This window comes from Pectinophora gossypiella, chromosome 8 (assembly GCF_024362695.1).
Source record: "Pectinophora gossypiella chromosome 8, ilPecGoss1.1, whole genome shotgun sequence".
In the NCBI taxonomy this organism is placed as follows: Eukaryota; Metazoa; Arthropoda; class Insecta; order Lepidoptera; family Gelechiidae; genus Pectinophora; species Pectinophora gossypiella.
The window spans coordinates 1053034-1078155 of record NC_065411.1 but is presented as its reverse complement, the minus strand read 5'-3'; the positions used below and the strand labels follow the sequence as shown (position 1 = coordinate 1078155).

At 39.0% G+C, this 25122-nt stretch overlaps 1 protein-coding gene across 1 annotated transcript in view; it reads left to right on the top strand.

Annotated features, from left to right (window-relative positions):
• LOC126368622 (uncharacterized) overlaps positions 1 to 25122 on the top strand; it is an 88219-nt gene that overhangs the window by 14308 nt on the left and 48789 nt on the right. Inside the window, exons 3-4 of the mRNA XM_050012690.1 lie at positions 1232 to 1498; positions 1820 to 2056. Of these exons, the coding sequence (XP_049868647.1) occupies positions 1232 to 1498; positions 1820 to 2056 (504 nt within the window). The remainder of the gene's footprint in view (positions 1 to 1231; positions 1499 to 1819; positions 2057 to 25122) is intronic.

Below are 25122 nucleotides of genomic sequence, written 5' to 3'. Positions count from 1 at the left end.
AATCGCTTTAAGCGATAAGGCCGCCATTTGCCATGTACTTAGTTAAGAGACTTTTTGTAATTATTTCTTTTTATTTTGGTGCAATAAAGTGTATTTGTATTGTTTGTAATGTAATTACATCATCATCGACTCTAGCGTTATCCCGTTTCCACACGGTCCGCTTACCTAGCCTGAAGATTTGACAGGTCCGGTTTTTCCCAGAAGTGACTGTCTGACCCTCCAACCCGCGAAGGGAAAACCAATCCAACACAGGTTAGGTTACATATCTCCGAAACGCATTTCTCGCGAATGTGGATTTCATGACGATGTTTTTTTTATTTGATCGAAAAATGGATTCGAAAACAAATTCGTAAATCCTTGGTTTATGCCTTTGCTGGGATTCCAACCCGCGACCTCAAAGTGAAAGTCAAGTTTTCTTCCAACTGGGTTTCCATCCGACTATGATACCACATCAATGCTGAGGTTAGATTGAATTTTCTTGTATACCATTGATACTCTATACGAGTGTATACGAACTCACACCTGCGACTAGACGCGAGCGCATGTCGCTAACTACACTGAACCCATACAGTTACAAATACACGCGACCGTGGCACTCGCACGCAGTTCACTTCCGTTGTTCAAACAATTAATACAAACTACATGTAATTACCCCGCCATGCGCCGGCTCGCTAAATTCTCTTCTTTGTGATGTCTTCTATGTTATTTTCGTGGAAGTATGTTTAAACAGGCATAATTATACGCGTGCACATTACTGTCATGTACCGGTTTATGTAGAGTAATGATTGTTGAGATTATGAGGACAAAATCTGTAATAGACGCAAGTTATTCTAGCTGATTAGCTTAGCAGACCCAATTATCTTATATGGGATAATATAACCCGCAAGATTATTATGGGAGTAGGCTGATGATTGCTGTAATATGATATAGATGCGTGCGTACACGGATTTCCCGAAAGCACTATTCATAACTTTCAACAAATATGTTACTTACTTACCTCACACAATATCATAATAATGTTTAGATCAGTTGCACTTTGGATGCGTTTGCGCACGAATTCGTTTCGTGCGAATACCTACTCTCCTCCTCCTCCCAAGTAGATGCTACTGATGGGGGTGCGTAAACTCGGTGCGAGTTGATCGTGCTCATGCATGTAGTACGCAATACGCATGCCGCCCTTATATAAGTGTAAGTGCAATGATCGCCACTAACTCCTTGTATTTCCCTTTAGGACGAGATGGAAGCATGGACGCCGGTGTTGACCAACATCTTCATACTGTCAGTGGCGGCGGCGCACTGCGTGGTGAGCGTGGTGAGCGTGTGCGCCGTGGCGCGACGAGTGTGCGCGTGCCTGCGCCCGCGCCGGCCGTACGACCACAACCAGTTCGACCCCGCGTTCAAGCCGCCGGCGTCGGGAGCCGGGGGCGGGGACGACCGTCGTGACCTCGCGCGCGATCTGGAAGGTCGTCTGCAAGGGGAGACCATGAAGAAGAATAAGGTTCGTTTTGAAGTTTGCTGACATAATATTATGTCCTTTTACAGGCGCTCAAGCCTCACGCCTGATTGCCAATAAAACAAAAGTGATTGCAGGACAAAATCTCATCTTGTACGCAGTTTTGAGGTTGCCGCGTCTGATAATTGCCAAATTCATTGTTGCATTTTTTATCATATCGTATTAAAACGTATAAGAATAATAATTATTCATCCAAGAGAATTAGAGATTTTAACTTACGTTACGAAGATATTGAAAGTGCGAGGTACGCTGTACGAAATCAATCAATAACCTGAAGCTTGACTTGCTCATTGGTTGTTTGAGCAGGAGGAGCCAACGGAATTCGGCAGCGCCAACAGCAAGGAGCGGCTCGTGTCTCGCTGGCTGGGCGCGGCGGGTGCGCCGGCGGTACTGGCCGCGCCGCATGCGCCGCACGCAGCGCACGCGCCGCATGTGCCGGTCGCACATGCGCCTGCGCAGCCGCCGCGCCGTCGCCCGCCCGGCGTTCGCAAGGCGCGCAAACCGCCCCCTGTCATGCTGTTGCCTGCACATCCTGCTAGCACGGTAAGTGAACACTTATAGTTATGACTGTTTTGTTAGTTATGTATAATGTTATTATAATACTGCTACTAGTGTAATTAAAAGTGTTAAAGAGTATATATTCAGGCCTGCGGGAAATTCAGAAATCGTTGTAAGATAAGCGTTTTGAGAGAGTTACGTCTGTAATACTTACGTTAGTATTATATGATCTGTGGTGGTGTGCTCTATTCAGAGGCGGAGGACAGGAGTCCTAGTATAGCTTTGTAATAGACTACTCTGGGCGCCATACCACTTGCGTCTGACAGAGTACTGCAAGAGGGAAACCACTGCCTACACCAACAAGAGCGTGGCCCTTAAATTTGTGATGTGGTAATACTTAACGACCATGAATCCCATTGTAAAGTGTTTGTGACTCCAAAGACTCGTATACCAATACCTATCTAATAAGATATAGTCCAAACGAGACCTGCCCTGACCAAAGCCTCCAGTAATTTCTGGGATTCTCTTAAAATGCATAAATGTTTTTGTCATAATTTTAATTATCATAATCCTTTTTGCATAACGTTTTTTAGCATAATAGTACTTTCCCATAATAATATCTAGAAATACTGGTTTGTTCGGTATAACTTATTTTTGGACTAATATTTTTTGGTATAAAATTAGGTACTTATCCATAATTATTTTTTAGAATAATAGTGTTTTGTCATATTTTTTACAAGGCATAACAGTAGGTTAGGGTGCCAGCATGTTTATCTTACACGCGAAAAGTAAGTATACTGAATGATGACCAACAGCATGAAATAGTGTCAAAAAATATAAAAAGTTACAATCATGAACCAAATGCAGTAAGTTTCGAAAATGTTCAAAGTTGTGCCAAAAATTTTCTTATTCGGAGTAAAGTTTTTATGCTTATAATAATTATGCTTATATAATTCTTTAATTCTTTAATTCTTTATTGGTGCAATCATGTGTACAAAGGTTCTTAAATTAATTATTTAACACTTACAACATGACACCCCGTCGGGGCACTGCAAATTTATATCATTATTGTCATTAATTATTATGCTTATAGTAGTTATGAGTTTCAAAATTATGCTAAAAAAGTTATGACAAATTAATACTATGCGTAACTAATAATAGGACAAGTAACAGTATGCCATGGTAAATTATTACATACAATTTTATGAGTAAAAATAGAGAACCGTAATTTCTCCTCGAGGTTTTTCTTGCAGCTTCTTTTCCCCGGCTATACAGGTTGTGAGAAGCTGCAGTAGTTTTAGGAGTTGAAAATTGACGAACTATGTTACCTACTAAATAAAGATATTTTTGAATTTGAATTTGAATAATATTTTCCCACTGAAGTAGACCACTGCGCCACCCTCACCGTGCGACCTCTGCCCTGTAGCAATACAACCTGACTAAAGTCTACGTGACGTCACGAGCAGTCACGACGTTCCCAGCGGTGGGCAGTGGGCGCCGCGTGACCGTACTTGCGTCAGTTGGCATTTGTCGACAATGAATTTTTTTTACGTCAGAAATACAGAGAATACAGTATAAATAGGTATTACAAGAAAATTTTAACCGTGTATTCAGCCGGCAAGCAGGCGTACAAATGTTTAAGTTGTAGTCAATTAAAACAAGTCAGCTTCATAATTAATTAAAACAAATAAATTAAAGTACAACAAATTTTGTCAGAGGGAGCCATTGATTAAAATTAATAAAATAGTAACTCTCTCTCTCTCTCTCCTTTATTATTCCCATCTGATGGTGGGGTCTGCCTTCTTCGTACTTCTCTTCCACTTCGCTCTATCGGACGTGTCGTTCTCGGAGACATTGCACATACACAGGTCCTTTTTAATAAAATAGTAACGCTAACTGTAATTTTGCTCAATCCTCAACGTGCACAAAGCTATCAGCTTGTCTAAATAAATAACACTGCATGACTTAATATCTGTTTTATATTATTTAATACAGGCAATGAGGAACTTTCCAGACCACGTTCCCCAAACAGAACACAGATGGCGCTGTACAGATTTGCCTTCGTTTAACCTTCTAATTTCATGGATAACAGACATAAGCAACTTCTATCTTTGTTTTTGGGTATAAATGATGACCTCCGTTACTACACATATTCCATCCATTATTATTCTGATCAAAATAAAGTGAAGCAATATATGTAGCAACATAATTCTATAAGTACGTATTTGATCCAAATATTAAGCAACAATTATTTTTATATATGCCTCTGACATTAAATAATATTTTTGAATAATTATGTAAGTACCCAAAGCAATGAGAAAATAGGTAATTATCACTATTTGAACGGAATTGAACTACAAAGTTCTTCATAATCCTTCTATCCAAATTCGTAAACTGAAATATTTGACATTGGTCCTGGTTTGAAAACGAAAACATCCAATATTACTTCATCATCATCATCACCAGCCCTTTAACGTCCCCACTGCTGGGGCACGGGCCTTCCCTGTGGATGGATAGGGAGATCGGGCCTTAAACCATCACGCGGGCCCAGCGCGGATTGATGGATATTAACGACTGCTAATGCAGCCGGGACCAACGGCTTAACGTGCCTTCCGAAGCACGGAGGAGCTCGAGATGAAAACTTTTTTTTTTGTGGTCACCCATCCTATGACCGGCCTTTGCGAAAGTTGCTTAACTTCAACAATCGCAGACCGAGCGCGTTTACCCCTGCGCCACCGAGCTCCTCAATATTACTTAACAGCATCAAATTAGATTCGACATAGACGAAACATGTGATGTATTACACCTTAAGCCTGACACACAACCTGCTACTAAAAACACGATACAGTCATCCAATGCCGCTGTAAGTCAAACTACTTACAGTCAGTATTTGTTCGTCAAGCCCCCGTCAATACAGCATGCGCATGCGCCAACTGGGTCAAAACACCGCTAAATTAAAAAAAGAGGTGCTTCTCAAACCCGCTACTCATCTTCGACAATAACCTGGAGATTATTTACTACTGAACGGATTTGGATAGAATAATTCGATTACAGTGTGACCACAGCAACAGTGCGTATACCAGTTACTAATATCAAGAACGAAGCTCGAATCGAATGTTTTAATTGAATTATTGTACCTGAGATGGCATTCACTACTTGACCAGACAAATGTCGGTTATATTTGATATTATTGCTTAATCAAAGTGTAGCAAATGGACATAAAAACATTACCCTCCTCTTCGTCGTATAGTCGGGTAAAAACGGGGAGAGAGAGTGTTAAAGGGTCCGATTAAGAGCTCCTACAAAATTGAATGAGGTTGCATGTTCGCAGTGACTTGCTGCTCTGCCCACCTCGATAGGGATGGCTTACACGCTAATATAATTCTTTATTCTATAACAGTGGTTCACTGTAACCAAGTACTGGGGAACTGATTGGTTCGTGTTTTCGTGTGACCCTATGGCCTATGACCATTTGAATGCCTTAAATGTTGCGTCCAACATTCTGCGGTCGAAAAGCCTCAACTTTCGGCACAAAGGCCGAACAATGGCGTTACATTAGGGACATTACTTAACTAGAGATTATCTGTTGTTATTCTGATAACTAAATATAGGCCTTTGAAAGCTTTGGTAACTAATGTAGATGTAATAATAAATAATAATTCTATTATTAGGTAACGCGTTGATGTCTTTTGTATGAACACGCGCGGTCAGTGTAAAAGATTTCAACGCGAGCCACATTATATTTGGGAATTTTAATATAATATTAATTTAATAATAATAATAGAAATATGCTAATAATTATTATTACTACCTAATATAATTATAATAATGTCATTTGAAAGTATTTTTATTTGTTACTAGCTTTTGCCCGCGACTTCGTCCGCGTGGTGTGTTATATAAGACAGAGATCTTTGTGTGTGTGGTGCATATCAAATTTCAAGCATCTAACTTATGCAGTTTAGATTTTTTCATACAATTTTTTTCCCAATAAATCCCATTTTTCAAAATACAGCCAAAAATAAACTTTATATTTACTAAGGTATGCATGCATGCTAGATTGAATCAATTGATTGAATTGATTTTTTTTTAAATTGATTGTTCATTGAGTTTTAATTTTAATACACACTTCCTCTCTTCCCTTCAACGTTGCTGTGCCCTACAGGGTCCGTGTTTTAGTTCCTATGCCTATGTAACACCCCATTGTACTACATGGAATGCAATAAATAATTTAATTGAATTGAATTGAAAACATCTATCTTACGCGGTTTCGTTTTTTTCTTTCTTTTCTGAATTCTTCATTTTTGAATTCCTTTCTTAGTACATCTCTACGGTATCTAAGGTACCTACATGACAAATTTCAAACATCTAACTTGAATGGTTTAGATTTTTCATACAAAAGGATTTTCCCGCTAATTCCCGTTCCCGTGAGAATTTTGGGAATTCCTTTCTTAGTGCACCTCTACGGTACCTATGGTACCTGCATGACAAATTTCAAACGTCTAACTTGAGTGGTTTAGATTTTTCATACAAAAGGATTTTCCCGCTAATTCCCGTTCCCGTGGGAATTTCGGGAATTCCTTTCTTAGTACATCTCTACGGTATCTAAGGTTCCTGCATGACACATTTCAAACATCTAACTTGAATGGTTTAGATTTTTCATACAAAAGGATTTTCCCGCTAATTCCCGTTCTTGTGGGAATTTCGGGAATTCCTTTCTTAGTACATCTCTACGGTATCTAAGGTACCTACATGACAAATTTCAAACGTCTAACTTGAGTGGTTTAGATTTTTCATACAAAAGGATTTTCCCGCTAATTCCCGTTCTCGTGAGAATTTCGGGAATTCCTTTCTTAGTGCACCTCTACGGTACCTAAGGTATCTGCATGACAAATTTCAAACGTCTAACTTGAGTGGTTTAGATTTTTCATACAAAAGGATTTTCCAGCTAATTCCCGTTCTCGTGGGAATTTCGGGAATTCCTTTCTTAGTGCACCTCTACGGTACCTATGGTACCTGCATGCCAAATTTCAAACGTCTAACTTGAGTGGTTTAGATTTTTCATACAAAAGGATTTCCCTTCACTACTCTGCTCCTATTGATTGTAGCGTGATGAAAAGTATACTATAACCTGTCCAGGAGTGTGAAGAATAATTGTACCAAGTTTCATTAAAATCCGTCCAGTAGTTTTTGTTTCTATAAGGAACATACAGACAGACAGACAGACAGACAGACAGACAGACAGACAGACAGACAGACAAAAATTTTACTGATTGCATTTTTGGCATCAGTATCGATCACTTATCACCCCCTGATAGTTATTTTGAAAAAATATTTAATGTACAGAATTGACCTCTCTACAGATTTATTATAAGTATAGATTAATGTGCAATATAAAATAATATTATGTTAAATTATGCAAACATTCTCATTCGACATTTAAGTAGAACATTCGATAAAAATCCTAATATTGCTACATCATTATCAGCTGCGGGAGAGTGAACTGTGTCACGGGGATCAAAGGTTCACATTCCGTTAGCGTCACGAATTCGGACAAAAACTTCTGCAGAATGACAAACAAGAATTAACTCGCTAAGAATAATAAATATCGGCGGGGTCTGCACGGCAACCGCGAATGGGGGACTTTCCAACTTACGTTCTTTAAAAATCACATAGAGGGCGTTGTTCAGTTTAGGAAGTTGTATTGTTATTAAGCATATTATTTTTGTTGTTATTGTGTCCGTCCGACATGCAAAGGGAACATAGCACATACAGCCAGTAAACCATAGCCTAAGAATGCATCATAGTAAAAAAAAAATGAGTTTGTAGCAGCCAGATCTTCATTCAGAGCGGTAAACAGAGTTTAAAACTTCAAAGTCAATGAAAAACAAATACTTTATGACCAAAGAGAATATCTACACTTCCTAGTTTCTTTTTTACTTTGCTGTCCGCTAGCCGCAGCCAGCATCCAGTAGCATCATCGGCATCTTTGGTCAGCATTCTAAACTCAACACCGCCATCTATGTAATTTTCAAAGAACTTCATCTGGAAAGTACCTCATGTCAGAGGCTTTGACCAATAGCCGCTCTACGCTTATTCACATACATAGCATTCGCTGTGTCTATTAAAGCCCTCGATATCTAGTCTGGTTGCCGTAAAGAGTCTGCTGAGGTGAATGAGGCAGTAATCTAAAGCATATACATAGAGATTCACGCCCACTAACCCTATCGGGTGTTCTTATTTTATTTTATTTAAAGGCACATCACCAATACAAGCATATTACATATGAATCTAAATATCTCAAAACTTAATCTAGTGCTTTCATACTTATTACAGATGTACACAGCATTTGCACTTAATACGAGTTTGTGCTCTTCTTTCGCTTGGGCGCTAAAAACGCTACATTGAAGCAATTCATAAAAAAAGCAATATTTCTATTTGACCAATGTCAAATATCATTTTTTAACCTCTCTGGTGTCTTGTTGGTTGCACAACCAAGGGAGATACTTAGTCATGGTAAGATAGGGCCCTTAGTGGATTTTAACAACACGCTGGGGATGATGAGCAGTTGAACACATTTTCATTCGTTGCTTTAATTGGCTTCGTGCAACAGATTAAAAAAATAAACACGAGAGACAGAACTATAAGGAGACCAGCTTCGCTGACGACAACATTCTATCGCTGAACGCGTCACGTACTCGTCTATATTTAGTATTTAGACAAAGCGCCTGCATTAAGGCACAGCCTTCAGTTCCGCATTGCTGGCGGCCGGTCGGCGAGCAGGAAGACGGCGTTAGAAGCCTTCGACAGGTTCAACGTGTGTTGATGTTGGTTTTTATTGATAGCATCAGACCAGGCACTAATGATATACATGTCAAAATCGATTAATTTGCAATGTAACCTACATTTACAAGACACTTATTAAAACTGAAGTACCTAAGTTAAACGCCATTACACATGCCTTCATTGACGCAAGGGATAAGGAGTAAACACTTTGTGACCCCTAGTTTGGTTAGGACATTACAGGCTGATCACCTGATTGTCCGAAAGTAAGATGATCCGTGCTTCGGAAGGCACGTTAAGCCGTTGGTCCCGGTTACTATTTACTGATGTGAGTAATCGTTACATGAGCCATGTCAGGGGCCTTTGGCGGCTCTATCATAACCCTGACACCAGGGTTGATGAGACTGGTATTCCACCTCACAACACACACAATAAGAAGAGAAGGAGTAAGCTCCATCACGTTGTTCCATTACAAGCATCTGGATTAGTAGCCGACTAGAGTTTCTAAGCTGCGTGGATACATTCGACTTGTACGTCATCCAGTTTCCAAAAAAAACATTTTTTTTTGTACGTACTCTCAATTTCAATCCACCGAATCCGGGTGTGGTAATATATGGATGTAGCTCAAGTGTAAATAAAAGTAGAATAGTAGTAAGATAATGCAGTATTCAGTTCGCGTGCGGTGGGATTATCCGAATGCCCGCGTCTCGTCGGTTGCGCGGGCGCATACGTTTCTCTCGTTAACATTTCTCACCAGATTTCGGTCGGCTTTTGTTTTCATGTCCCGGTGACGATGAAAGTGTGTGACGTGCGTCTGACACACTAATATGCCAGTTTACAGGTTTCAAGGGCAGAAGGCGGCGCGTGCGACGGTCAATAGTGAAAACAAAAGTTATTTTTGTTTATAGTTACTTATTTTAACCTTTTGGATATTGGAAATGGAAAGGACCTGCCAATTTGGTTAGGATGGTTTCGCAGAATCAAACTAAAAACTCTTTATTCATTTTGTTAAAATAGTTGCACTTTGAATCATATTTTAGTTTTTAAATATTTAAAAAATAGTAAAATTTTTGTTTGTTTTCAAATATAGTATGTGTAGTTAGTAAGTTTCTCACTGCTATTATTCCATTTATTTATCATTATTCATTATTATAGAATAATTTAAGTACCACATTTATTTAATATAAATGTTTGTCCCGTCTATCGTAAAGGTCAAATTCCTCTAGCTCGATATCGATATGATGAATTGATTGAAATAATTTCATGCAAGTTTAACGACCTATTAAGTCGAATTTCGACACAAACAAAAACTAATTATTAGCTATTTGTTTTAGTGAAGCATGAAGAAGGGTATTTAGAGCGAATGTCGCGATCTTAAACTGGGCTGAGCGGAAGTTAGTTGCAACTAATTACGGTAATCTGTGACGCGGCTGTGAATCTTCAGCTGCCAAGAGGCAATGGAGGATGAGACAAGGGACCTATGTCATAAAACATAGTTCAATGCGGACCATGTGATTAGAAAGTGAGTAGTTAATTTGAGTTTTACTGAAATGTGTCATTGAGCACCTTTCTTTTTCTATCGTGTGGGTTGTGTATCGACTACTTACTTACATCAGTACGTTGTGGCCTTTAAGAACTTGATTTTTAAAATTACTTTGGGGGTATTGAGCCCTTCTATCTAACATTTAATTACACTAATTGCAATTTACTCAGATAAGCCTCTCTTACTTGTGTAGTTGTTTTTGGTGCAAGAAAGTGTATTTTCTATCTGTATTCTAGTTGAAGTAAATAATTCAGCTAATTATAACCTGCTGTTGATGTGTGAAGACCCATCATGGTATTGATCTAGCGATGATCAGACGCACGCTATTGCCGTGTTTTTGCGCATGCGCGTTCCGCTCTCATAGCGCCCGCCGCCCGCGCCGCGCCTCGCGAGCCGCGTCACCGACGTAACACCACTTTTGGATTAAACCAACCAAACATTGTAATCTATCGGAGTAAAGCCAATTAATAATTATATTACGATTATCTCGCACTATGACGAAACACTTGATAAACATGATGGAAATTCAAACACTAGGCGTGCCAAGGCAGATTTTTAACTGACTTAATTAAATAAGTATTTAACTAGATAGCATCTACATGGACAGGCATACCATGATACTTGTTACATGTTTTTTTTTAAATCAGAACAAAATCACAATTCCCACTGTAACGAAATGAAAAGTGTTATATATCACTAACCTAACTTTTCCGAAAGTTTCAAAGCTGTGAGGTCAGTGAGCTGTCGCCTGCGTGGTGCGGTATAATGAGTGTATAAACAACCGGCGCGCGCGCATCCTTGGCCGAATTCCGCGACAGGTGTGGCTGTAGTAGGCTGTACGCGCAGCTTGTAAGCTTTGATTTGAATACACAAGATAGTATCTCACTCTACTAACATACCTACCTAACGCTGATGTTATTAAAGTAGTAGGCAGTAGTTTAGACGGCGATACGGCTAGAAATGCGTGCGTACAGTTTTTAGTACCAACGATTAGTGCAAGTCTACTTAATTCCGCTTGTAATAATTATAACGCTGGTACACACGGGATTGCAGTCATTACAATTGGCTCGTGTGAGAACTGTCATCCAGTAGACAACATAGACATGTTCTCAAGGGAATATGGATCGCAATACCAGGCAACACAGTTGTAATTACTTATAAAAAAAACTTGGTGATTTCGATTAACAGCATGCATGTATTTTCACTTTATTGGACTTTATACTTTATCCTAACGGCCTTGTAACGGCGTGTTCTTATTATGGTTTAAATGTGTATTACTTTTTATTTTTCTGTTTAAGATTATCAAGATATGTTTTAGTTACCTATATAGGCGTGTAAAAAACAATAAGTACTGTATCTAGGTGTAAAGTGTCAATTTATCCAACGGCAGTCAACTAGTATTATGTACCTACATTATAATTATAAACTTAAACTATGACTTTAATAATAGCTTCAGACAAGACTTCAGGATTTATGGCCATACCTCACTAGGACACCATGGTCGCATCATCAAATGCTTGCAGGTACGATTGCATTTATACAAGCGCATACATTTGATTGTACTGTCTTGTTATTCTAATGAGAAAGTGACCTAAAACAAAAGCCATTACTTTAATACAACAATTTTTATAACGTAACATAAGCTATAACATAAGAGAGGAAGGGGTAGACCTGTGAGAACATTTATGAAACAAATAAAAGAGAAGGTGCAGGTCGTGTCGTATCGGGAGGTGAAGGTTTTGGCGGGAAGAAGAGAGGAATGACGGTTACTCCACCGACAAGAGCACAGCTCTTAAATATAGAAAGAGAGAGAACATAAGCTCACTTCTATATCCCAATTGGAGTAGTCAGAGGTACATCCAATAGCAAGTTAAACCATAGTTCACCTTGAAATACTGAACGCTATTATTATTCAATGTTTTGTTTGTATTTTTTTGTTTTGTTTGTTTTGGCTTTAGCATTATTTTGTTTGTAAAATAATGCTAAAGCTCACGTAAATAGATCGTGTAGATGTTTCTATGTTCATCGTGCCATAATTCGTTTTAATATTTCGTATTGTATTGTGTGGCTTACTGAACACAATAGAACGTTTGAAATTGTTCATTGTGCGTCACCTGCTGTTAGCTATCAACGGTAAATACAGGCGACGTTTAAGTTTTCTTTTCTTTTCTTTCTCAGATGTGGGCCATTGGTTAGCTGTACTCATTTATGATAACTCATAAGTTATAAGGCGTTATTGAATGTTTATTGAGTCACTGTAATAAGTAAGGAAAAATATTCGTAAAGAAAAAAAAAATAAAAATATTCTGACTCGGACGGTACTTGAATCGCAGCTCTTGGCAAGCCGAGACGAGCGTGTTAACCATTACACCACCGGGTCTTCCTCCTGACCATGCGAAATTTTCTCTTTCTGAGTTTCCCTAAGCACGGGCAAGAGCTATAAAAACAAAAATCATTAAAAATATTCATGTGAAGAAAAAAGACGATTAAAGTTTGATATAAGAAACTTAACGCTGATATTTACCGTGTTGGTAGGATCATATGCGGAAGTTCCTTTAAATATGTCCACCATTATACCCTGTGGCACGATTGGAATGACAGCAGGACAGAGATTTAGTACATCGCCTAGTGCGAAAGAGACGGGAGATGTCTTTTTAGCATTAAAAGTATACAGCTAAGTAAGAACGAGAGGAGTGATACGTCTCTCTTATCATGGTACGTTAAATAGGGTGTACCATGTATTTTTTTTTTCATCTTTATTCTTTGCAGAATTCTTCTTTGCAGCATAATATAATGTGCATTACTCTCATTCTAAAATGCAACGCTCCAATCATTTTATAGCTCTGTAACGCAGTGCAAAGCGAAACTTTATAGTTCAAATTATTAGGCTTAAATTGTAAATTTCTTAGTTACTCGCGAAGCTAGTGTTAGTTAGTATCTAAGCAATTAATTTTCATTAAACTCTAAATGGGTTAAAATCACGAAGTGTTTTTATAAGCAATGTGATCATGTGCCTATATCACGATAGTTGTGTCAGATATACAGACTTTTCTTACGAGCTTCAAAGTTATATTATGCGCTAGAGCTGGCGCACGAAAATCAATAATGCCAATTTAATGTTAATACAAAACGAGATAAATTTTGTACCGGGTGCGAGCTGACAACGTTCCCCATTTGTCCGGCCAAGTACCTAGTTAATGACATTAGTGGCAAAACTAGAGGTAAGTACAATAAGTCACGTAAAAAACGTATTTAATGTTTGTCATCTGAGCTATGATTCACTTGTTAATTTATATTATTCACTGATAGTAATCACTGTTCGGTGCATATTAGAGGTATATTTTCATAAACATAAATAGCCTATATCCCACTCCTGTCCCACTGCTGGGCACAGGCCTTCTCCTATATCAACCAGAGGAGCATACTCCACGGTTGGTGGGGGTGTATGGGCCAGTAGCCCGGGAACGACGGGGCCGGATCTTCTCATATTAAAATTATATATATATATATATATATATATCTTCCTTCAATTGTGTGGGTTGTGAGGTAGATTACTAACCCCATCAACCCCGGTGTCAGGGTTACTATTGAGCCGCCAACTCATACTACAATATTATCATTATTACATCTTAAGAAACTATTGTCAAAAGTGGCTGCAAGTGGTCGTCTAACGATTTATGGTTCCGGCGAGCGCTTATATACCAAAATGTACATACATACATAAACTCACGCCTATTTTCCACGTAATGTTCTATTTTTTTACCGATTCCGCGCAAGTTGTCGTAATGGTTGATGTTATCGCTGATAACCTTCTTCGTCCCAGCGATGCTTTCAAAACAACAACCGTCAACCTGCAACCTGACACCAGCAACCGTCAACCCGGTCATGTCAGCGGCGCTACGTGCCGGCACGTCGCGCGTATCTTCTTGTATCTTGATATTTGCAATTGTGTACAAATACAGTTTAACAAATTATGTACAAATATACCTTCTCTGAGCCGATACAAAGTGTTACCTAATATAAATAAATTTTTGAGTTTTACATAACATAACATAACAAATACTTTATTGCACAAACAGGAAAAAACAAAATACAAAACAAAAGAGAAATAGAAGAGGTAGATAGAGGATTAGTTTAGTATGAGGTTGACCATTTATTGAAACATAAGATGATTCATTCAACATAACTCCGTGTCAATGTTATCCGGGCAAACTTTATCTACATTACATCTATATACCACACGACCAGTTGCAGTCGCGTGCGCAAATTATATTTGATTACAGGTTTTCTTTGAATTTCCACGTACAAATGTGTATGGAAATTGAAGCGGTAAAAGTAAAATTTAAATATGGTTTTGTGTATAATAAGAAAGTCTATACAATACGTACCTATCAGGTGTGTGTGTCAGGATCGAAGCAAATGGAATTCCATAGTCTCTGCTAACCTAGGTGGGAAATAGGCGTGAGTTTATACGTGTATGTTATACAATACAAGAGCTGACAGACACTCGTTATCGCTACTGGGGTGGACAGAAGTTCAAGCCCGCAGCAGCATATTCTTCGGTTTTGGTATTTAAAGATTTTTATACATAAAATATGATAAACAGTATACTGAAAGATTACTCCATTGCCCATTGTAGTAAGTCCATCTCGTTTGAAGGGTCAGTCGTCTGTGTTACATTTAAAACTTATCGCATTCTCATGATAGAAGTGTAAGAGATATATTACATCTATCCAACATTCGTCAATCATGCCTTTTTAATCAACCTAAATCGACCTTATTATTACTGGACTGTGATCGTTATTTGTAGGGTCGGGAAAAATTGGGATAGATTGGTGGATAGATGTAATACTTTCTATGACGTCTAAGCCAATTACCTAATTCACACGTTAAATTTATAAAAATCTGTGTATCTGCAGGTCTGCGGGCCGCCCAGGGCTCACTTTCTCTGATTCACTCGAATTATAAATTATAATTTATTTCGTCACAATTCACACCCGCCTGTCCGCAATTTATGCTTTCTAACGTTACACACACAACACACTGCGACTCCGGCAGAATAGTGGGATGATTAGTAATAACATTATAATACTAACGTGTAATAACGACGAAAATAGTAACACCAACAGAAATATCCAGTTTATTAATAGCACTTCACAAAGAAATAGTGAAGAATTAATGATCACAATCCAAAATTAGAGAGCACGATCAGAGCTAAACAATATAATATAATTTATGTTGCTCGTATGAAGGTTGGGGATGCAATGAGTCAGCGAAAAATGAAAGAAAATGCGGAATGGAATGAGAATTTCGAAATTTAAAATGATTGACGGTTAGAAGGAAAGGCCAGTATATGTAGAGTTTGTACTCTGCTACAACACATATGGAGTTACACAGGTTATAGTAGGTGTCATGTTTCATAGTGGAGGTGTTCTTTTCAAATGTACTTATCTAATAAATCTTAACATTCCACGCGTACGGCGTAAGTCTCGAACGGAAATACAATCTTTCTACTTATATGCTGGACACCATACAGTTTATCATATCAGGGGGCCTAAAATAACCACATTATTGCATTACATCTACTTGACATTTGCGCATATAAAAGTAAGTGCGCAATGTCAACAAATGACAAATAGCAATATTGCTTTTTAGATGAATTGATTCAATGTGGCCAGAGGGGTTACCCTCAGGACTTTATATCCAGAGGCAGCAAGTTGTCTTCTGATTACTTGTGACTCTGTCCACCTTTTAAGGGAGTGAGTTTGTGTATGTACTTAAAATTAAATGTTAGTACATACATACATATTAAAGAACGTTGTTCACTAACCATGGAATCATTTAAAAATAGAACCGAACTGTCAGTTTGTTATTTTTATTAGCTAACGGAACACCCGTGAAAACAATCAGGCACAGATCAGTTGGTCGTACGCGTGGCTCACAGGTTGCGCAAACGCAGGTCTCGATGATTCTACTCCCGACGGCCACCGACTGTCACGTACTAGGAAAAAAGGAAAATAAAAAGGTGGTTTGTGGTGTTGTTTTCTTTTCTCTGAGATTTAGCCGCGATAATACTTTAATGCTCTGCTGAGTAACAGCAGTTGCCTGCTTTATTTACCAAACAAATGGTGGTCATGCCGTAACAGAAAGTGAATTCTAAACAAGCTGAGGTTGGAAAGGGTTATGAAAGTATATCATTTACGTTTTTATTACTGGTATGTCGTTTACATATTGCGGCGTCTCCGATTTCTGCTTTATTAATAATATTAGTCCATTCGCATGCCGCCAAAGATTGATCACTGCTGGCGGTCAGAAGCCTCTACCTTACAAAATCTTTAAAAGATTGATTCACTTTTGAGCCCTACACTAGTTACTAGAGGTACCTCTAAAAAGCAGCAGGCTTACTGGTATTCAGAAGGCGTTATAAAACTCACAATTGCAAATCAAATTAAATTGACACGTCTGAAGTGTTAAGTGTGTAAAAACTATAATGTCAGACGCGTGATGAAGCCGCGCGAAGATTGGAAGGCGACAAGAAAACCTGTGAAGAGCTATTAGTGGGCATTGAAGGGAATGGCGGACTATTACGACTGACTATTATTGAAAAACAACTAGAACAACGTTATTATATTGGCGCTCCACCGCCGGCGAGGTGCTGAGTATTTTTCTACTCTAAAGTACGTAAAGTAGATCCAGCAGTGGGATCGTATAGGCTAAATAAGATAAGATAAGATAAAGTAGATAAGATTTACAAATACAAATATACTTTATTGCACAAGTTTTACACACATGGACGAAAGATTGCTAAGTAGGAATATCTTCCAGGCAACCAGTGGCAAGAAAAAAAATCAATTTGGTGCGGGTAACATCTTGATTTAAGTCAATACGTAACAACAAAAGTCACGGTGGTGCTGTGTGTCATCGGTTTGCTTCCTAAACGGGCAGCGCCAGTTCTGGACTTCCACGTAAGGTAGAAAATCTTGAAATAGGTACAAATTGAGTAATATCTCCTAAACTGTAAATAATCGCTATCTGGAAGCCAATGAGCCCCTCTACCTAATTTCTCATTTTGAACGTCCTCCTTTGGGCCACCTGTATAATATATCATCTATTACAGTTGTCTCGACCATTATAGACGGCGATGCGGCTCACCACCTATCACGTTGGTCTAACAGAAAGCTCGGCGTACGTACCATTGATTCAATTACGAATATAGTCGTGAGTTTATGTTATGTAATCCGACGCCATAAAAGACTTCCTACACCCCGAGCGCGGGGTAATTCCAATAAGTAACTATTTGGAGCTTCATTTTGGTTGATGAGGTAGATAAGGTAATGTTCAATACAGCGATTAAAGCTTGAAAACAGTTGATCGCCATCAGTATGACGGCTCGCGGGCTTAGAGGGCACGCGGCTGTGCGCATGCGCGGGCGGTGCGTTTGATGCTGCTAATTGCGCGCTTTCCCGCGGAAGGGCCGCGCCGCCGCCGCTGCCGCCATTAGCGGGCCCCATCGGCGCGGGCGCATGCACTTTCGCGATGAAAACGCATGAAAGCCGAGTTACACACCGCATCGGGGCGGTTTATGCCTGTTAACTGCGGCTAATGACGATTCCTGCGAGTTTTATTATTATGAAAGGAATGTGAATAGAGCTCACCATAAAACATGGTCGTGTGGTTGTATTTGTGAGCGGGTTAGTGCCTTGAATTGCGGATGAAGGATTAAAGGATTGACAATAAAAGTATGGCGATGTTATAAAAGATAGAAGTTTGTATCCGACCACCTTACAATCATTCACAGATACTTATTTTCCTTAAGTTCTTCAAATATATTTTGATAATAAAACGTTTCAAGGGACCTCTACGAGTTGGTTTCGGCCCCACACATCACGCTTTGCAAACGTCAGGGGCTCTATACGAATATTTCAAATGATAATTAAAAAGTTTACTTTGTATAAATTGGACGCACACGACACAGTATTATGTAGTTGTTATAATAATCGTTCTTCTTCTATCGTGTGGGATGTGAGGTGGATTACCAACCTCATCAACCCTGGTGTCAGGGTTACTATTGAGCCGTCAAAGGCCCCTGACATGGCTCATGTAACGATTACTTACTTACATAAGTAAGTAGTAAACGGGACCAACGGCTTAACGTGCCTTCCGAAGCACGGATCATCGTACTTGCTGACAATCAGGTGATCAGCCTGTAATGTCCTAACCACACTAGATATCACAAAGTATTTTTTGTGATATTTCCCCACCGGGATTCGAACCCGGGGCCTCCGGATCGTGAGCCTAACGCTCAACGACTGGAGTACGGAGGCCGTTAATAATAATTGTTGAACTGACATTTGCTACTTGCAAGTTAGTATCTAGAACACGGGCCTCACGGAGATCTCCGTCACATCGGGAGCAATTTTCATTAAACCAGCGTCTACGTCACCGCGCTCTAGTTACCATGGCAACGGACACGCACGCACTCCGAAACAAATATAGATTGGCAGTTAAGACTCATAATTTCGACTTTATGTGTTTAAAACAAAGCTTATATGGGAAGTAAAGTAATTAGTATAATCTGTATTATTTAAAATAATTGTTCAATTGCGCACGCGGCGGCAAGTTTTCTATTCTCGATGTATGAGCGCAGCATTCATAGAACTAGAAACCGAGTTGTTTTTCTGGCCGACCAACTCGGCGGAGAGCTGGTTAATGATCTCAAGCGCTCATCATCGCCTGCCGATATCTAAATCGTCGAGAGAAACTGACGGCGGATACTAAGAACGAGCCTCATTTCTTTACAAGGAAGACATTTTCTAATGAGCGACAGAAGCAATAGAAATGTTTCAAGTTAATAAGGAATGTAAATAACGCCAGAGCATAGAATAAACAACAATACAATCTGAGGTAAATACATATACAACAAGTGACGTAAAAATAGAAAGAAAGAAAGAATCATTTATAATTTAGGACACCACAGACACGGATTACATATATATATATTATAATGACATGACATCAAAAGACAAATAACGCACACACGATATATTACAGAAAAAAAAAAAAAAAGTTAAACACCACTAAAAACCACCACCAGTAAAATACCACTGAATATGACTTCTTCTTCTATCGTGTGGGTTGTGAGGTGGAATACCAACCCCATCAACCCTAGTGTCATGGTTATTATTGAGCCGTCAAAGGCCCCTGACATGGGTCATTTAACGACCACTTACATCAGTAAGTAGTAACCGGGACCAACGGCTTAATCTGCCTTCCGAAGCACGGATCATCTTACTTTCGGACAATCAGGTGATCAGCCTCTAATGTCCTAACCAAACTAGAGATCACAAAATATTTTTTGTGATATGTCCCCATCGGGGATTTGGACCCGGAACCTCCGGATCGTGAGCTCAGCGCTTAAACCACTGGATAACAGAGGCCGTTAATACTAAATTAACGTTTCGTGCTATCTAAAAGATCAATATTAAAACGAAAGTATTTCCACTGACTAATGCTCGCAGCGTTATTTGTACAGCTCCTTATCTCCTCAAATCTACGTGATATTTATAGGCAATCGATTATCAGCATTAATGGCTATCTGAACCTTTGTGCTTTATCTAAAGCAGTGTTGGTCAATCTCGGATATCTCAGACACCGCGTTGTGCAACCCAAACAAATGTCCAACCATTATACAACGTGCTGTGGACCGTGTTGTGATGTGAAAAAAGAAAAATGGCCGCCTAAGGCAGACTGTTAACGAAGTTGTAAACACATTGAGAGTATTATTAATGTTGCTGTACAGGCCGGTTCTGGCGATAGATCGATCAATTCACAACGAAAGTTTGTTTGTGAAAGCAGGATGTAAAATGTTTCCATTGCGACAAATTCAAATTCAAAAATATCTTTATTCAGTAGGTAACATAGTTACACTTTGAATCGTCAATTTTTACATAACGAACGTCTCATCCGCCTAAAACTACTGTAGCTTCTCACACCCTGTATAGCCGGGGAAAAGAAGCTGCAAGAAAACCTCGGCACAGGGCCATAGACGTTCTTTAAAAAAAATATATACAATTGAGTAATTTAGCTGCCAGTTAATCCCATGCATTCATATCTTCTAAATAATCACTAACTTTATAATAACCTTTTTTTGTAAAGTTTCTGTTTAACTAAGTACTGTCTTAAAACAGTTGAAAGGCAAATTCTGAATGTCAATGGGAATCTTATTGTAAAAACTTATACATTGCCCGTTAAAAGATTTAGTGATCTTATGTAATCGACTGACTTGTAAACCAAGTTCATTTTTATTCCGGGTATTAACAATGTGCCGATCGCTATTTTCTGCAAATAATACTATATGTTTTTTTACATAAGTATATTAAGTTTTCAAAGATATTGTGATGCCAAAGTTAAAATACTAATTTCTTTAAATTTATTTCTAAGTGACATCTTGGGTCCGAATTTGTAAATCGCCCGAATGGCTCGCTTTTGCAGAACAAAAATGCTGTTGACATCTGCAGCATGACCCCCCAATTTGCGTAAGTACGTATATAGACATGCCCGGCTATACACGCAAATTGGACTTTTTTGTAGATTTTCCTTAAATGACATTCTGTTTGGCCGGGCAACTAAAACCTTTACTTTCGTAAAAGACTTTCGAGGGTGACAAAACCAAGTCTTATGGTCAAAGCACCATTAAGTCTCATTCCTCAGTGTAAATCGACGTATAGACCCCATGATAAATGTTCACGGAGGGTGTGCGGGGTGACCACAGCGGCGCGTGGGCCGCGGTCGTAGTAATAGCGGACTTTCACTGCGCATGCGCGAGACGGCCGCTAGAAATCTACACGAGATTACTTGCTGCGGCCTTCGCGGATTTATTGCAGAGTTTATGGCAGTGCTTTGTACATTCCTATTGGATAGGTGTTTAGGTAACTATGAGTTATGATTACTATGACGGCTGAAGCCAAGGTTCGCTCGCCTTGTTGTTGCAGGGGACAGCCCTCAGCGCTCATCATTCGCCCGGCCTTGTAGGGATGCTACAGAAAATAAAAGCCTTCCCGAACATCATACGAATAGAACTTTCTAGAAATCAATCTCAAGAATCATTACTAAGAGCAAATAGATGTGCTTTCCTTGCAATAGTATTGCACAATAATCATAAGCGTCTTGATGCGCGGGCCTTCGATCACGCATGTAGCGCCAATTACCGGCGCAGGAGTTGTCTATCAGACGGCAGTACAGTGCTATCCCAGCGTGGGATCGAATACCACTTGAGAGTGCTCACTTGAAAGCTTATACGGAAGTATATTATACAATTACTTGTCTAACTAGTTTGGCTATTTTAACGTGTAGTGTAGTGTACTTTCATTTTTATTACATTCCTGTTTACTTTGAAGTAAAATTGTGGGAATCACAAATGTATGAGGACAGTTTTAGGGAAGGATTTCAATAAAGTAAAACAGCATGATGTTCTGTTCGTAAGGAAAATATCGCCACCTGGTGGTGGAGCATTTTCTTTATGCTACATAATTACGTATATTTGCATTGTTTCTCGGTAAGTACTTATATATTGATTGGTACCTACCGCAATGACACAAAGAAACCATTTTCCAGCATTTCACTCAACCTGATGTTCGTAACGACCTTTAACTCAAGTTCAAGTTCAAAGCACATACCACTTTCCCTTTCATTCACATCAATTTGTTACCAAACCACAACTTATTCTGTACAAAACATTAAAGACAGAGAAGTCATGGAGCTATAAAAAAAATAATTTCTATTTACCGAAGTGCAGTGGGCAAAACAATGGTTCTGCCAAAGTAAACAAACAATGGTGGGTGGGGTGAATGACCCCGCGAGCGGCGCCGCTGCCGCCGGCGCGGGCGCCGCGCGGGAAAGCGCGGTAGGGTGACCACGCGATACCGGTTAACACAGATTCTTGGGGAAGAACCAGGGCGATGACCAGGGTTGAAGAGGTTGGTAATCCACCTCACAACCCACACGATAGAAGAAGAAGGAGAAGAATACTATTATTATTATTTTATTTCTTTGTAGTATATTTGCGGTGCAAATAACTGTAAATAACAGAAATTTAAACGACTACTTAGTTAAATGTTAAGCGTGAGTTTATGTATGTATTTTTAAATCGAATCTTTTTATGGTATCGCGTTATTTAGCGATCGCGATAAAAAGTAAGATTCCTTCAGTATGCCGTTCCGTGAAGTGGAATATCTTCACGATCATTAACCGCGCGCTATGTGTCTGTAATTGCAGCAACTGTGTTCGGCTGTAAATGTTTGCTCGCTTTACAATACGACATGAAATTGACGATAGTTAAATATTATATTAGATTAGTAGATAAAATGCCAGCGCTAGTTTGTTAGAGTGAATTATAATACTGTCTTCACACTTTCGGGATAAAAGTATGTTTATAAACATAAACACCAATATACTGACTGAAAACTACTGCACTTAATAAAAATAAATTAGGTATTTCGCCTATTGTATACCGCCTATTATTTTTGTATCTTGTATATCCTGTGAGTGCATAAACTATTTGTTACGTTATACTTGAGATTAAAAACTTTTCGTTTGTACATTATCAGGATAAAGATGCGCCCAGGTAGTTAATAATCTAAGAAAAAAAAATATTAAGATAAAATCACGAATGAAAAGTCCCAAACACCGCACCATCGTATCCACCTCCTGAAACTTCTGCTGCGTGCAAAAACAGCGGCGTATTGACTGCAGGCCTTTGCCTATTAAGGTCGGCGCCCACGCACATTATCGCGTCTCCCATTGTCTAGCACCCGGCGGAGGACTGGTGACAATCGCGCGCTGCTGTGTGATGCAATCTTTAGCAAAACAGGTGGCCTTCAAGTCGATGCATTGATTGATTTGTCTATTTTATTACATAACATAACATAGCATCACGCCTATATCCCCGTAGGGGTAGACAGAGGTGTATAGTATACACACCCACTCCTCGCCAGCTGTGTTTATTACGTTTTCTTACTTTCACATAGAACATGTTGAATTTGTCTTCTTAACATGATGGGCAATTGTTATGGGCGAAAGGCTGAACCCTTATCACCAAAAAAGGTTCATCATTATAAAGGACTTCATATCAACAGTGGCTGCAAGTTATCTGTGGCTTTATATTAAATAATATGTAATTTAGTTTTTGACATTCAAAAAGCGCTAACTTTGTAAGCCAATTTTGAAAAATAAATATTTTTGAATTGAATTTTGTGTTTACTCACCCCATTAGAGATCACTGGCGTGAGTCGACTATTTGCACTTTTACTACACCTCATAGCATGGACACCGCCTACATCAACGATATGGCCGAACGTTGATTGAAATATCATTAAACGTTGACGTTTCAACGATATGATCATCTGAAGTTTGCTATTTCTTGAAATATGCCCATTTCATGAAATGGTCGAACACATAATGATACGTTTAACTCTTATATATCGTCACAAGTAACCACCTCATCGAAGTATGTGTATAACATTGGCCATGTCAGGGACGCCGTGACAAGCAGCTATGTGTACAGTCACGAGTATTAATATGTACACACTTTGAAACCATGTCTCATTATCTTTTTTGGCAAATGAAACCTTAAGTCTCCTTAAATGTCAAATATTATAGTGCGACAGGGTTCTGAAGTGGGTACATAATATTGCTCATGATATTTAGAGACTTTCTAACGCATGCCTGAAACGATATTTTCATGTACTGGCTCACTTTGTGAGCTCTAGTTTGGTTAGGACATTGTAGGCTAATCACCCAATTGTCCGAAAGTAAAATGATCCGTGCTCCGGAAGGCACGTTAAACCGTTGGTTCCAGTTACTACTCTGATCTAAATATGTAGGCGTTACATGATCCATGTCAGGGGCCTTTGGCGGCTCAATAATAACCCTGACACCTGGGTTGATGAGGTTTGTAATCCACCTCACAACCCACACGAGAGAAGCTGTACACTAATATGTACTGTACAGTAATTGTAATGTTTTCTATTCCACTTTAACTACTATGTAATTACTTTTACCTAAATACTTCCTTCACAAAACAAATGTACAAGGAAATACAAGCGCCTTGTTTCCCCGTCCTAGAATAAGTTGTAAATAATTGTGACATAACATTTAGGAAGTCACTGGAGTAGCGGCCGGTTATCGCGCTCACCGACAATAGTGGTAGGCAGGAACTACGCGTTGCTGGCGGCGACTTGAACAAGTGCAATTAATTATGCGTTTCCTTGACTATTACGTACTGTGACGAACTTGTTGTGTCACTATCGTTTAGGATATTGTCACCAATCGCCGTTTTCTTTCCTCATAGAAAGGTTTAGATAAATGACCATGTTTGTGGTAAGTTGTGGCTCACACATTTCAGTTCATTGCACAGGTCATAGGGTTACTCCAGCCACCGGCCAGTAACACTGTAAAGTATACAGGGTGTTAGTAACATCGTAATTAATACTAAGGGGGTCATTTAGACTAATTTGCAGTCGCATAATTCATGTTTTGTTTTATTTAATGGACGAAAAATTCCACTTGATATCAACTCAGAATCATGGCCTGAATCATTCCTCAAAGTTTTCGTAACAATGTCACTAACACCCTGTATATATATTTTATTTTGTCTCTGAATATAAAAGTACTTACGCACTTCAGCGAAAGTAAACCAACCTTTAATTGGTCTTATAAAATTCATAATGACTCCATTTCTTCCATAAAATATAATTATCGTTTCTATCACAAATATAAGAGCGTCTGCAAT